At 43.6% G+C, this 16660-nt stretch overlaps 1 protein-coding gene across 2 annotated transcripts in view; it reads left to right on the top strand.

Moving 5' to 3' along the window:
• kiaa0586 (KIAA0586 ortholog) overlaps window positions 1-16660 on the top strand; it is a 206722-nt gene that overhangs the window by 17080 nt on the left and 172982 nt on the right. For both annotated transcript variants that reach the window (XM_035416304.1, XM_035416312.1), the window contains exon 9: window positions 15757-15877. In XM_035416304.1, coding sequence (XP_035272195.1) covers window positions 15757-15877 — 121 coding nt within the window. The remainder of the gene's footprint in view (window positions 1-15756; window positions 15878-16660) is intronic.

The following is a 16660-nucleotide window of genomic DNA, read 5'->3' on the forward strand; positions in this document are numbered from 1 at the left end:
TCTGTACAGTACGGTACATGCAGTACAGTACGGTACCCTGGTCCCAGCTCCGTATCCCATGATGAGCCTGACTTGTGTGTGTGCGTGAGCCTGACTTGTGTGTGTGCGTGAGCCTGACTTGTGTGTGTGTGTGAGCCTGACTTGTGTGTGTGTGTGAGCCTGACGTGTGTGTGTGTGTGAGCCTGACGTGTGTGTGTGTGTGAGCCTGACGTGTGTGTGTGTGTGAGCCTGATTTGTGTGTGCGTGAGCCTGATTTGTGTGTGCGTGAGCCTGACTTGTGTATGTGTGTGAGCCTGACTTGTGTGTGTGTGTGAGCCTGACTTGTGTGTGCGTGAGCCTGACTTGTGTGTGCGTGAGCCTGACTTGTGTGTGTGCGTGAGCCTGACTTGTGTGTGTGTGTGAGCCTGACTTGTGTGTGTGCGTGAGCCTGACTTGTGTGTGTGTGTGAGCCTGACTTGTGTGTGTGTGTGAGCCTGACTTGTGTGTGTGTGTGAGCCTGACTTGTGTGTGTGTGTGAGCCTGACTTGTGTGTGTGTGTGAGCCTGACTTGTGTGTGTGCGTGAGCCTGACTTGTGTGTGTGCGTGAGCCTGACTTGTGTGTGTGTGTGAGCCTGACTTGTGTGTGTGCACAAGCCTGACTTGTGTGTGTGCGTGAGCCTGACTTGTGTGTGTGTGAGCCTGACTTGTGTGTGTGCGTGAGCCTGACTTGTGTGTGTGCACAAGCCTGACTTGTGTGTGTGCGTGAGCCTGACTTGTGTGTGTGCACAAGCCTGACTTGTGTGTGTGCGTGAGCCTGACTTGTGTGTGTGTGAGCCTGACTTGTGTGTGTGTGAGCCTGACTTGTGTGTGTGTGAGCCTGACTTGTGTGTGTGTGAGCCTGACTTGTGTGTGTGTGAGCCTGACTTGTGTGTGTGAGCCTGACTTGTGTATGTGCGTGAGCCTGACTTGTGTGTGTGCGTGAGCCTGACTTGTGTGTGTGCACGAGCCTGACTTGTGTGTGTGCGTGAGCCTGACTTGTGTGTGTGCGTGAGCCTGACTTGTCACATTATTTGTCAGGTATGTGCTTGGTAGTAGATGATAGAGCATTAGGATGCAGTAAAACATAGGTTGCGTCTGCTTGTTCTGGTAAAATGAGCTTCAGTGGAATGCACAGATCATATGCTTTAGATCATTGTAAACATGTGCTGATCAGTGAGGATAGAAAGCATACTTTGACACATGGGTCAATATGTAATTCAGTTAATGTGTTCTGGGGTGATGACAAGGCCCTGTCTTTCAGCCTGACCTGAAGACGAGCTGGCAACCTTCAGCTGTCCATCATACAGAAGGGTTTTCATGATGTTAGACTGCCCTGGTAAACTCACTGCCAGGTGAAATTGATATTCTGTTTGTGTTGCGGTTGATTTTACGCGGATGATTTGGCAAAATAGCAATGCGCATACAATGGCAAGAGGACACACGGACACACAACCGCACGCACGCTCACACACAAAGACACGTGCGCAGGTAGAGCCGTTTCTTCTTGAGCCTCACTGATGCTAATTTAGTGGCCGATTGGAGCGGCCGTATGTGCCTGTGACATTACAGTAATTGCTCTGGGATTTGATTGGCTAATTTATACTTTCCTTCCCTCCTCAGTCGTTTCCATTTAAAGCGCAGGCGCCCCTCTCCTGCTGCGCGCTACGTGCTCGTCTCTCTCGGGAGGGCAGCGGCAGCCACGGGGCGTTGCTAGGAAACAAGCCATCCTTTTGTTTTGACGCCTGGATGGAGGCAGCGCCGGGGGAGGAGAGGGAGAGGGAGAGACGGAGGGAGAGGGGGAGGTGGCACCAGGCTTCTCGTGCTCGTTCTGACCTTGTAACAATTACCTGAGAGCGGAAAACAGGAGGGGGGGGGGGGGGGGGGGGGGGGGGGGGGCGCAGGAGGAGGAGGAGGACGCTGCTCCATACGCCTCAGCCGCTCCTGCTCCCAGCCCAGACCCACTCTCCCTCAGACCTGGTTCCCGCTCGTCTCCCAGGAGCAACCGAGCCGCGCGTGTCTGCTTGAGGAGCGGAGAGGAGAGGAGAGGAGGTGGGGGTGGGGGCGGGGGCGGGGGCGGGGGCGGGGGCAGGGGGTGCTTTTTGTTAAGGTTTGTTCCGTTCGCTCATTGTTCGGTGCGCAAAGCTGAAATCATGGTCCGATACTCAAATGAAACGAAACCTTATTTTAGTGCAGCAGGTCTCATTGCTGGTCTGAGCATGACACAGCTGGTGAAAATCCCCGGCAAAAACAGAACATATTGTTCCAGACTTTAAAAATGTGATAAAATAAAAAAAATAAAAATAATGGCATTGTGTAGTGATGGACTAGGACAGAATGAGAGGGCTGTGGGAGAGACCAGGGAGACATGGGGGGAGAGGGAGCCTTGCTTACAGAACCTCACTGTGTACGGCAGAGCTCGCGTTTTACACCAGCCTCCTGTGCGCCTGCATCTTTGCCACGGCGGTTCAGGTTGAGTTTGAGTGTCTTTCTGAAGGGTATGAGTGCAGCGGTCCAGTTCAGACTGCAGCCTTTATAGGCCCCTCTGATCAAGTCCTGAGAAACACTGCTGCCCGTTGGCAGCAGAAATAGTTCCAGGCTCAAGGTGTGTCTTCTGGCCGTTGCTATTGTACCGGGCCTCTCTAAGTCTAATAAGGTGTGGGCCAAGGCCCAGCAAGCAGCAGTGCCAGAGGATGGGCTGGCCGTGATCCCGCCCACTTCTCAGCATTCAGCATCCATGTGCCCCACCCACTCATCAGCAATGAGCTGCCAGCACAACCGCTTCCGCATTCCTCTATCGCTGCTTCAGCACTTCTGGTAGGGACGCTGGTAGTGGTACGATGGCACTGTTTTACGGCAGATGTATCAATATTGCAAAATAAATCAATAAGAACGTTTGATCGCCGAAGCTGAAATGGGTGATGAAGGACACTCGTTTTACATCAAATATCTTCTACATCAGCACTGAGCTAGCTAAGCAGTTTGGGGTAAATATGAGCAATATTTATTCAGTTTCGCAAGCGTCCATGAAGTATGTTGTGCTATGTTGCTAGGCTATTCCCTCTCATCACAACAACTGCTTGAATAGAAGAAGCGCAAGTGCAGGGGCAGCAATATTTTTAGAAGGAAGTACGTAAATGAATGCCAATAGCAGATGTATGTCTAAGCCCCACCCACTCCACAACATTCAGCATCCGTAAGCCCCTCCCACTCCACAACATTAAACATCTGTAAGCCCCTCCCACTTTACATCATTCAGCATCCGTAAGCCCCTCCCTTTGCACAACATTCAGCATCTGTAAGCCCCTCCCTCTCAACAACATTTAGCATCTGTAAGCCCCTCCCACTTCACAACATTAAGCATCCGTAAGGCCCTCCCACTTTACAACATTCAGCATCCGTAAGCCCCTCCCTTTGCACAACATTCCACATCTGTAAGTCCCTCCCTCTCAACAACATTCAGCATCCATAAGCCCCTCCCACTCCACAACATTCAGCATCTGTAAGCCCCTCCCACTCCACAACATTCTGCTTCCATAAACCCCATAGGGAAATGAAATTTTTTAAATGTTAATATGGACTCCACATTTGACTTCACAAAATCACAGTGCTCAAGTGGAAGCATGACCAGAATGTCAGCCAGGCTGACGGATTCTACCCACAGTCAGATTATGCAAATAAGGTGACCAACAACTTCAAAAGCGCAACTGTGTTCCGGGATGAAAGGCAGTTTATGGTATCATGACGTACGGCAGTTATCTCTCCCAGTAGGGGCTCAATAAGCTTAAATGGCTTATTGCTGCAGGCTGGACAGACGGGAACATAAAAGCTAGCTCTTCTAACACAGTGATACGCGCGTGCATGCGCGCGCACACACACAGACACACCCTCACTTCCCGTCCTATCTCAGCCTTGATTCTGATGAATGTCGCGGGCGTGCAGCATATCTCTCCGCTAAATCTGTTCCAGTCGGAGCGAGCGGTATTTTTAGACCGCGGCAGTTCCTCCTTTCCATTTAATCAGATTGCGTGATGTAATTGCTTTTCAGATTAGCATAGACTAAAAAGAACACTGCTGCCAAGTGTGACCTCACTGGGTTTCCAGTCTGGAGTGCAGCAGCTGTTGATTTCCACTTCAGGGAGGGTCGCCCGCCCGCCCGATCCTCTCGTGACAAAGAGGGTCTTTTCCATCTCTGCTGTCCCTGCTTAAGGAGGAGGGAGGCTCCCCTTTGTTCCTCTGCCTCAGCCTTCGCACTGCCAGCCCCGTGGCACAAAATGGCCGCCACACTGCACGGGTCGCTGCCACATCATAAAAAAGCGCAGTCTCTCTGCCGTTAGATTCAGCCTGGACCCCTAGCGCCCTCCTGATTTGCACGAACACACGGACATGCAGAGCCAAATGCAATACTCGTACAGAGGATACTGTTCTAAGAATTTATTTTAAGATTAAAGATTATCTTAATTTATATATGGTGCTTTCTATTTTTCTTGTTTTTTTTTTTTTAAAAGCACGTCATACATTTATGTAAACAAATATTCATGGGACAGGAGTGGATAAAGAAAAGCCCAAAATGATGTTAAATGAAGGAGGTTAACAGGCCATTTCTGTCTTCTGTGGTCTTATCTGCTCCTGTAGCCTGGAGCTGCACACTGACTTATCTCAGCACTCATTTGATTTTTATAATTCCTAAAAATAAAAGTGAGTTTTCTTTTAAATAATTACTGATGTTAAGAAAATTATCAGAATTTGTATGTTTAAGTTGGTAATTTGGTTTTAATTTCTGTTGAAATGGAACACTATGCTTGCCTTTTAGAATATACTTGACTTGGTATCTCCTCACTCTCTTCGGTCTGATGGCTGAACGCTTGCTAGCTGATGAGCATGCTTTGGAAATTAGTAACTTGTGTAACCTGTGTCTACGTTGGGAAAATGTAGTCTCTGTGACTGTAAGGCTGAGGTCTGTCAAAAGGTCTGTGACTAACCTCCCCCGTCACTGCTGTCTGTCAAACTACTGACACCCAGCATTAGAGCTGCCTGGACCTAACTGCTGTAATAGGGACCTGTCTTACCAAGATGGATCTTGTCGAGTCCTGAAGTTTCAGACTTTCCTGAGCCAATCAGAGGTGCAAGAGACAGTAGAGACTTCGATATTGAGGACAGGGTTACTGTTTCAGCTCAAACAATGGGAATTTGGTGTACACCGAACACTAGAGCTCTACATTCCCTTCACCAAGTGCCTCATATGGAATATGGACCACAGTGAACTAGGCTGACACTCCAGTATCGAACAACACGATCTCAAAGTGCAGTGCTTCGCCGGCCTTGTCTTTACATTTATTTGTAGCATTCATTTGTCTTTGTTTTTGTCCTGAACATTCATTTTGTTATTCTGGAGTAGAACGAGCAGGAAGTCCTGTCCAGAGTGCCGGTTATATGTAATGCCTCCGCCCTGAATTATTATTGAAATTCAGATTTGTCAGGATGAGCTGGCGCGGAGTCGCGCGGCCTGACACGCCGTAGCTTTCCACCGCGGCCGTGTCTCCAGCTGCCCCGTCGCCATGGCGATGCCAAGGGAGGCCATCTGTCCCCCGCAGCGATGCCCTTTTAAAATGAAATGGCAGGCTTTATTATTAGCTCGCACCCTTACCTGCTAAGGCCACGGATGAAGCCGCTGAGGTCGGCCTGGGTCAGCACGCCACCCGGAGCACGCATCCGCCCCTGTCGAGCGCTTCGAAGCCCCTTCTTCGCCGCGCTTGCGTTCAGCTCCCGGTCGTTCGGCCCGCCGGCGCACGCGTCTCCTTCCCCCTGAGCGCGCGAGTCTGAATTTCACGGCTGTGCCTTTCAGGTAATTAGACATGGAAGTGTTCTGTGAGCGTTACCGGTGAACATCTGAATAACGTCCCTCTCCTCCAGTTCTTTTTTCTGGCGCGTAGTGACTCACTGAGATGGATCTATGCCCTTTCGCTTTCAGGCTTGAAGATTAAACAAATGGGATGGAATTGACAAGGATCTTTTGTTGACACATTCAGTTAATTATACACTGAATATAAAAAAAAACTAAACAAAAAAACACTGAATATATCAACAGCAGCGGATTTGCCCCAGAACCAACCAAAAATTTTGTGTATATCATTATTTAGGCATATTGCCCCTCAAAACTGACATGTTCAATATTAATGTAATTTTCCCACAATTTAAAATGGTTTATGGCAACCTTCTTATGGGTACCCTGTATATTTTACAGAATCTTATGTTTGGTAGCAGTCAATGATAAACAGAATTGACCTACATTCTTAACCAATTATCATGAAAGAGGAAAATTTCCCAGACTTAAAAGTGTGTGTAAATACCTTAAGCACATTGTAACTATTGCACATTAAAGCTGCATTTGGGCCCAGCTGAAGAGCTCTGGTCTTAGGAATTATTCCATTGCGTATAGTCAGCTTGTTTACCGCTGGCACTTCAGCTAGCCGTGTACATGGTCAGTCCTGTTTAAAACCAGTAGCCTACACTGTGTCCTGAAAAATATTGCTGATGTATTCTGACATATAAATCAGATAAAATCCATGGTTTCTTCGAAAGTCAGATCTCACAGAGTGCGCGCGTGCACGCGTGCGCACACACACACAACAATATATTTTTTATATTATATATATAATCCAAATTACTCAGACATGCAAATGTATGTGAATGATATTATAGTATTTAGCTAACTTGGAGAATAGAGTGAGTTCTTAATAAATAATAATAAATAATAATAATAATAATAATAATAAAGTTATTTTTTATATATTCAGTTCCAATTCTCATCGTAGTTATTTGTTGGGTTCAGTTTATCCTTTTGTTAGGCGTTCTGAATGATCACTGCAGACATGGTATTTCATTGAAGCTTTTAACAACCACATAATATGGATTTAACACTGTACACTTCAGAACAGCAGACGTAATCTGTGTACAAATGTAGTCCTTCACATTTTTATTTTTAGTTTTTATTTAGCACCTCCAGTCTGAAATGATTTTACAGTGGGGGTGTGACTAACCTCCCCCGTCACTGCTGTGATGTGGAGCTCCCAGCAGCCATTTTGTGGCAGAACCCTCAGCAGCTTAGACTGAGAGGGAGGGCCAGTCCGTGATTCTCCTGTTCCTGAATTCTCAGCTTGCTTAGCAGCTCATATTCAGGGTAACTTCACCCTGAATAATACACTGACATTTATACTGAATGTGTCCAGTGTGATGTTATTCACATTACATTATGCCGAACACATTTAATATCCAGTATATATGTATATATTTAATATCTGGCATAAATGTATAATATCTAAATGTAATCATACCCCAACACAGGCATGCTTATATTTTAATACTGTACATTCATTCAGTTATGCTTACATTTATACAGCTGGTTATTTAATGTGTTCAGTTTTGCTTAAATTTATACAGCGGTTTATTTAATGTGTTCAGTTTTGCTTACATTTACACAGCTGTTTATTTAATGTGTTCAGTTTTGCTTACATTTATACAGCTGTTTATTTAATGTGTTCAGTTTTGCTTACATTTATACAGCTGGTTATTTAATGTGTTCAGTTTTGCTTACATTTATATAGCTGTTTATTTAATGTGTTCAGGTATGCTTACATTTATACAGCTGTTTATTTAATGTGTTCAGTTTTGCTTACATTTATACAGCTGTTTATTTAATGTGTTCAGTTTTGCTTACATTTATACAGCTGTTTATTTAATGTGTTCAGTTTTGCTTACATTTATACAGCTGTTTATTTAATGTGTTCAGGTACGCTTACATTTATACAGCTGTTTATTTAATGTGTTCAGGTATGCTTACATTTATACAGCTGTTTATTTAATGTGTTCCATTTTTCTTACATTTACACAGCTGGTTATTTAATGTGTTCAGTTTTGCTTACATTTACACAGCTGGTTATTTAATGTGTTCAGTTTTGCTTACATTTACACAGCTGGTTATTGAATGTGTTCAGGTATGCTTACATTTAGACGTTACACATTTTTACACTTGGGTATTTTCAAATGATCCATTTAAACCGCTGCATATTGATGGTGTTCAGGTGTGCATGTAGAATTATAGATGTATCTCAGGTAGCTCTTTGAAAATGACTTCATGAGCCTGTTTAGGTTTATCTTAAGTATTTAACCCTTAATTTAACTGGAGCAGTCCTGAGGGACAGCGATGCAGAGCTGTCTTTACGTTTGACTGGCTGGCCTTATGAATGGCGATTTGCATAATGTATGCATATTCATTTACACGTTACAATGACTTGGCAGATTACACATTACCCAATTATATCGCTGGGAATTTATTGAAATGCCTGTGGCAGGTGTGTGGAAATAACAGACCTCAGTCAGCACAGGCTGTTTTTACGCAGTGCAGCACAGCCCTCACATAGCAGTGAGCACAGGCGTTTGCATGGCACCGCGCTTTCCTGTGCAGTAAAGCAGGAACGTGCACGGGCAGGGGGTCCGGGTGCCTGGGGTAGATTGGTGTGCCCTTTTCTCACTTTGAGGACCTGCCACTCAAAAGGGCTCTGCAGGGCCCTGCAGTACAGCACACCAGGCCAGACCATGCCGTGCCTCCACAAACAGCACCTCTAAAAGATTTAATGACTTCAAATCAGCTCTGAATGATTGATTTATTCCTTACATGTACAGCTTTTTTCCTCCACCAACTGCTGTTTATATTTTTTTTCTTCATTATATGTAAGTGTGCATTTAAAATCAGGGCTGCGTTTTCAGCCACCTCCCACTGGTTTCAACTTGTGAGAGAGCTGACTGTTCTTATGGTGCTGTTGTTCTGTAGGGCTTAGGTTGTACTAACCATGCATCACGCCTGACTAGATGTTAGGAGACCACCCTACTCTGATAGAGATAATATATGTGCAGTAGATGTCTCTCTTTACATCACATTCAGTGAGCTGCAAATGATGGTCCTCATTGGAATGGCCCAATTGAGCCAGTTGCAGCATATCCTGTGTTTGAGTGCTTCCCCCCTTGGTTTAGCCTGGAGATAAAGTTCACAAGTCTTCATATAAATTTACATTAACTTCTTGGTGGCAAAAGCAAGACTGTGCAAAACCAGCTATGATTCTGAAAGCTTTCATTCGCATGATAATTATTCAACAGCCACATGAGAGAATTTGATTAGATGCGTACATGTCCTTTTGGTAACAGGCGTAAGTTGAAGTGCACCGGGCAGGTGTCGGTGTGATATGTTTGAAACATCTCTAATGTTCCTGGCCACTTCTGTCCACAAACACATTTCCTGAATATTACTTTACAGGGATGCCAGGAAGTAGCTCTGTTAAGTAGTTCTAATTAAGGTCGTAGAGAAGTCTTATTAGGAGCAGTCTGTGCATATTATCGCTGTTAAGTGCAAACCTGTGCTTAGTTATTTGGTGGGTGTGTGAAGCTCTGTCCTGGAGAGCACGTCCTCTGAATAGAGGAACACAAATCTGCTATAAATGTATAGTATAGTAACCAAACAGTAAAACGCAGTTGGCAGAGCTCAGATTTTATTCATTGCAGGTAGGATTAATTAGTTACTCTACCATTTCAGCTCAGTTTTTATGCTACTGTTTTGTATTCAGGCTATCTGGACTTTGAGCTGAACTATGTATACATTAAATCCTATTAACATTCAGTGTTTGGCAGAGGAGATTTATCTGTGAATTATTTACAGTCTGATTTATATATATATATATATATATATATATATATATACACACACACACACACACAGTTGAGGACAAAAGTTTACATACACCTTGGCTAAAGACATTCAAACTCAATTTTTCACAACTCCACACATTTCATGTTACCATACATTTCCTGTGTTAAGTCAGTTAGGGCATCTACTTTATTTCCATAAGAGGTCATTTCAAAATAATAGCTAAGAGACAGAATTTATTTCAGCTTTTATGTACTATATCATATTTTCAGTGGGTCAAATGTTTACATACACTTTGTTAGTATTTGGTGGCATTGCCTTTTAATTGCTTAACTTGAATCAAATGCTTGGGGTAGCCTTCCACAAGCTTCTCACAATGCTTTGTGGAATTTTTGCCCATTCCTCCTGACAGAACTGGTGTAACTCAGTCAGGTTTGTGGGCCTCCTTGCTCAGACACTCTTTTTCAGTTCAGTCCACAAATATTGTATGGGATTCAGGTCAGGGCTTTGTGATGGCCACTCCAATACTTTCACTTTGTTGTCTTTAAGCCATTTTGTTACAATTTTGGAAGTATGCTTAGGATCATTGTCCTGCCCAGTTGCGACCAAGTTTTAACTTTCTAGCTGATGTCTTGAGGTGTTGCTTCAGTATTTCTAGATAATCCTCCTTCCTCATGGTACCATCTATTTTCTGAAGTGCACCAGTTTCTTTTCCAACAAAAAAACCACCACAACATGATGCTGCCACCCCCATGCTTCACAGTTAGGATGGTGTTCGTCGGATTAAAAGCCTCACCCTTTTTCCTCCATACATAGCGCTGATCATTATGGCCAAACAGTTCAATTTTTGTTTCATCTGACCAGAGAACATTCCTCCAAAAGGCTAGGTCTTCATACTGGTTATCACCTGCAACCTTCATTCTGGCTTTTTTATGCTGGTCTTGGAGTAGGAGCTTCTTCCTTGCATGACAGCCTTTCAGGCCATGGCGTTGTAGGATTCTCTTAATGGAGGATGTCGATACTATGGTACCTGATGCCTCCAACTTCCTTTGTTGTTGTCTTGGGGTTCAGTTAAACCTTTCGGACCAAAGTTTGTTCAGCCCTGGGAGTTCATTTGTGCCTCCTTCCTGAACGATGCAATGTCTGTGTTGTCCCCGGCTTTTTATATTTGCACACAATTGTTTGTACAGATGCGCGTGGTACCTTCAGTTGTTTGGAAATTGCTCCTAAGGAGGAAGTGGACTTGTGGAGGTCCACAATTTTTTTTTTTCTGATGTCTTGGCTGAGTTGCTTGTATTTTCCCATGGTATTAAGGGCAAAAAGGCAGTGGCTCTTAAGGTAGCCCCTTAAATACAGCCACAGGTGCCAATTAACTCATAATTATGACAATTGGCCAATCAGAAGCTGAAAAAAAAGTCATTACATCAATTTCTGGGATCTTCCAGACTGTTTAAAGAGACAGCCAACTTGGTGTATGTAAACTTTTGACCCTCTGAAATTCTGATATAGTGAATTAAAGCTGAAATAAATCTGTCTCTATTTGATTGTTTTAAAATGACCTCTGATGTGAACAAAGTAGATACCCTAATTGACTTGCCAAAAGAAATGTCTGGTAGAATGAAATGTGCAAAGTTGTGAAAAACTGAGTTTGAATATCTTTAACCTTGGTGTATGTAAACTTTTGGGCCTCAACTCTATGGGGCAAATATGTGGCATTTCATCCCCAGTAGATTTTCCTTCCAGTTGTGTCACACCTATAACTGAAAGCACGCAGGGGATTTGACTGCCTCTGTGTAGCTCTTGGCCATGTTGCTGTTGGTACAGTTTGGACAAAGGGTAAGGAGGTCAGCACAGGGATCATTCTAACAGCTGAGTGGATACTCCCTTCAGAAAGTCACTTTACAGCCACGCTGAATGTGCACTCATCACGCACAGTGAAATTTCTCGGCCTAGCCTTCAGTTGCACCGTTAGCAGTTGGCCCAAAACTGAAATGTTACTCGACTGGAGTCACACAGGAGGCACCTCTACTGTGGCCCCGTGAATGGGTGAACGGGGTCTGTTTTTGGAAAGGCTGGGATCCAGAAGCTCCTTTTACACTGTGTTTTACTGCTGCACGGCAACATTATTTAAAAACCTGTTTGTAACTACAATTTCTCTCTCAGTTTGATATTTTTGATATTTTCAATTTTAGAATAGGGCCTTTCCATTGCAGCAATACGCTCTGTCAGTTTGGCAAAGTTTGGAGGAGGGAGGTGGGGGCGTGGGGGAGTGGAAAAAGGTATATTTTCCTTTAAGAGGCGGATCTGCAGGCTCATTCATGCACTAGACTGAGAACGGTGCCTTAACCACATGAGCCACCAACAGCCCCACAATTACACGGATTTATTACAGAAGTGATTGCAATTAGGAGTGGGACATTTTACAATTTTTTCTACACAATGACAAGCTGATTTGCCCTTGTGATTACTCGAGTGCACGTTTTATCTGGCTTTACTTCGTACAGAACATCGGGAAGAAATAAATGAATAAGCACCCCACAGTTATCCATCTCCTTTCCAGTAATTATCAAGTTTTAGTAGACTGACAGGTTACAGACATTGTTTGATAAGTTTTATTTAGCTAATCTGGGAAATGAAGGCGTAAAAATAGACCAAACAAGGCTGCATCTTAGAAATCACGGCCTAAAACTGCAAAACATTTAGCCTTCAGCCTATAGTTTTGTGTCTCTCTTGTGCACTGCACTCAAGGGGAAGGAGGATGAACCAAAACGGTTAGAGAGGGTGACAATCAAGGACCCAAATGCGTACGCGTGATTCTCGCAGGAGAAAATGTGCACGTCCCCTGCGCTATGCATGATGTCATCTTGTAAGCTGTAGCTGAAAATAAACATGCCTTGGCCTAAAAAGAACACACGTGTGCTGCAAGAGATAGGCTATTGATGATTTGTATTGATCATATCATATTCTGAAATCAATGTGACATTTTTGTGAACTACTTTCACAGCTATTAGCCAACCATTTGAAGGAGAATACATAAAAAACTGTGTGTCACACACGTGCACACAGACGCACACAATGTGACATTAGCATTTAAAAAATATATTTACTTAAAAAATAAATGAATAAAAATATATAAACAGGCTAATATGTATATTTATGTCTACATAAAAACCCACATACACAATGTGATGTTAGCAGTCATTAATCTATTTTTGTATATTGGTTATGCCTTGTTTTTTTATTTTTTTTTTATTGATTACATTTATTTCTAAGTGATTAAGAATCTACTGGAGTCCTCTTTTACTTGAGTAAACCCTTCCACCACTAATAATTTATTTTTGATCAAAATAAACTGCATAAAATAATTTGCACATGGCTTCACACTGTTTAGTGCTGAAAAGTAGTTGTTGTTATTGTTCAATTTTTTCCAGACATATCTACAGTTTTTAAGCTAAACATACCAAACTACTCTGTTGTAACCCTGTACCTGTTTGCTTGTATTTTTCTAATCCTTCATTTTTCTCATACTTCACCAACTAGCCAATCAAGGTTTAAAAATGTTTCCGTTGGCTTAACATTGATGAACTTGCATTTAAACAGATTTTCCATGGCATAACTGCTGGGAGAATTCAGGTGGTATTGTAGGCTAATTATAATTGTTGCTGCAGCTATCCAACTCCATTTTCCTGTCTCACATTTATAAACCATCTCTAAATTACGGCAAAGAGTTTGATACACATTAGCAAATGGACCTTGAGGAAAGAATGCTCTGTGGTGCAGTGCCTTTCGCAGCAGCCATCTTGGACTCTCACTCTGTGTGCTTTTGCGCTTTTATTCACCGCTGTATCTCTGTGTGAGTGTCCACTTCTGCAGTGACCGGGCAGCTATAGGGGAATGCCCAGTTGAAATTCCCCTGCTTGAATGTGCCAGTGCCCCTCCCTGCATAGGAGCCGACTGGCCTGGCACCAATCAGGCCAAACCACTTCATTTGGAGTGTGTGCACAAATCATGAGTGCACGAATAGCCTTCCGCAGACAAATGTCCTTCCATATCTGTGTACAGTTTCTTTTCTTTGTCTTCTTCTTATGGCTGATCAGATTACTAGGAATGACAACTCATTGTATATAGCCCTGTACTTCACTGTGTACTCAGGGCTGTGTAAAAGCCCTTGAATGTTTTTTCTTCCCACTGGGGAGGTTTTTTTTTATCTGTACTTGCTGGGTTTATGGGAGTTCAGGCTCGGTTCTGTGTAATTTGTCCTATTTCCTGTTTTTTGTAAAGCGTCTTTGTGACAGTGTCGTGGCGAACAGCGCTGTCAAAGTAAAATTGAATTAGAGTGAACCGTGTATCTCCAGTTACCTAATGTCAGGGAGGAATGGCCTGCATGGTGAAATTGTGCTCCCCTCAGTTTATGATCTGTCAGTCTCTCTGAGCGCTCATCATTGGGCGCTGGCATTTTAGCGCTGTTAGAGAAAATCCCATCTGTGAGGGAAAACAGGAAATGGAGTTCCTCACAACGGCATCACCCCACAGTGCCAGAGGCAGCTCTAGGCGCTGTACTGAGCTTGTTTGAGCGGTCGATAGCAATACTTTAATCATGTGGTTAGCCTCAGTTTGTGTACGCCTAATTATGTTGTTTTCAGTTTAAAATGTCTTGGAGTATTATAGCTACAATCACTGGGTAGCTTCTAGCTTGCTAGCTAACATCTGCTATACAATATAGTGATTGTGTGTGATTATCTAACTGGCTAGATACAAACAGCAAATGTCAGTAGGAAGCCAACTGTAGTAACATTATCTAGCAGGGCAGACATTTAGAGAAACACTATTGCTTTGTGTTTCTCTAAATGTGGCTTGTGGGATATTAGACTTTGGAATGCACAATGCTAAAGCGGTAACACAGTTGCATTTAAGTTTAGCTCAGAAAATGCTGGGCTTATGAGCTAGATGGCTGTCATTTCTGACTAATTTGAAATAAATATGACAATAAATACTATTTATCCTTTGTAAGATTTTCTTTGTAGAATTGGTATTTTCTACACAACACATCTGTATTTTCGCATGCTCATTAGTTTTTGAATTTTTATGTATTTATTTTGAGCTTTAGACCCACAATTCTGCCTGCCAAAGTGTGCGAGGGGTATAGTATAGGATATTGGCAGTAGATGCCAGTCTTAGCGTCTTCTCCTTTGGGCCCATCAGATTATAGGGGAAAAAAACAAGACCAAAAGTTATCCCTTTACATCACCAATGGTGAATATACCTGAGATGACAATTAATTTGTTCAATTAGGAGAGGTATTTGTGATTGGCAGTGACTGTTTGCCCTGTATGAGCCAAAAGCCAAGCTGCTTTTTGGTAATGCCACCTATTGCTTCGGTGCTGACAATATCAAATTCTGAAATTCTGGCATATTGACACCTAAAGAAAAAGAAGTGCACTGTACATAGAGGTAAGCTCTACCAAAGGGGGCAGTAGTGGGCAGATTAAAACGTTTAAAACATGTATAAATGCTTAGATTTGATGAAGAGGGCAGTAGAGAGCAGGCAATGTTATTCTTTTGCTATTCCAACACCTCGTTTAAGATGTTGGCAGTTACTACATTCATCCTACATTTCAGAGAGCAAGTTTGTAGGAGAGAAGGCAGGAGTGTGTTGTGACCAAGAACTCCTGCCTTCCTCTGTTTTTGTCAGACTGGCAGGATATCAGAGTAATGCTTCATGCCTTCACCCTGCCAGCTGAACGTAGAATGCTGCCCATTTCAGGTGGCTATGCTGCACTGTACAATGCAAAGAATAATGAATATTGTACTGTAATTATATTCCGTTTGTTAAGCTCCTATGAGATTTTTTGATTAAGCATGGCAGCCACAAATGAAGCCAATTGTCTGTACCACAGGCTGAAATGTGCCTTTTCTGAACAGAACAAAGCCGCCCGAGCGGGAGGCACGTTGTCCCAGTCCTCTCACCCACCGGTGAATCCAGGAATAAAGTGCTGACCAAGGCGAGCATCTGAGGCTCACTGTGAATTCCTCTCCCACTGCAGGAAATGGCAGGCTCCTGGAAGAGATCCTTAACAACCCCAAATCTTCAGGGAGCAGAACGAAGCCTGCGGGGGGACAGAGGGTTGCCATAGCAACAGCTGTCTGCCAACCAGAACCATCCAGGTAAGGGGAGGTGGGGAAAAAAAATAGTCGACACGTCTGCTGGAGTGATCGTATTTCTTTTCCTGTGTGCCCATGATTGATATCGAGTCTCTTCAAAGAGGAAAATTAAAATCTAATGAGCATGGCTCATTAGAGATGCTTTCCTGTTCCAGCGTGGAGATGCTTAAGAACTGCCAGAGACACCAAGGATGGTTTGGCATGTGCTTGTTCATACGTTTTTTTTATTTTTTTTTAAATTTATTTATTTATGTGCTGTTTATCGCTGCACTGCCTTTTTCCTGCTCTCGCGCTCTCTCTGATGGATGCTCTCAGTTCAGAATGGCCAGCTTTCCACAATATGCACAAGTCACAATACAACCAGGAGGCAGTCAGAATTCAGTGTCATCTCTTTCCCACTGTACCCAAGGGCTCCCCATCCCCTCCATCTGTGCTTTTGGGGTGGTATTATTATTATACAATATTATCACCATGTAATTTAGCTTATGCACCTCATTCAATCATTTCTTTAATCCACAATATGATCAATTATGTTTCCAGGTACAAACTGGAAACTAGTGAGCACCTTTTCTTTCTCTTCCATATATTTTAGAGGTGAAGCAGGCTTTACTTGATCCTGTAGCTTTCTAAGGACCGTGACCACCTGTAGACGTCATCGGGCTCCGTGTAGACGAGGCGCTGGCATGATGCGTACGGCGCCGTGATGGGAGGCCCGTTTGCTGGAGGCCTGCGTTGGGCAGCTGGCGTTGCGTACGACTCCGGCCAGGCTGCACGCGGCCGGGCTCT

This window comes from Anguilla anguilla, chromosome 1, assembly GCF_013347855.1.
Source record: "Anguilla anguilla isolate fAngAng1 chromosome 1, fAngAng1.pri, whole genome shotgun sequence".
In the NCBI taxonomy this organism is placed as follows: domain Eukaryota; kingdom Metazoa; phylum Chordata; class Actinopteri; order Anguilliformes; family Anguillidae; genus Anguilla; species Anguilla anguilla.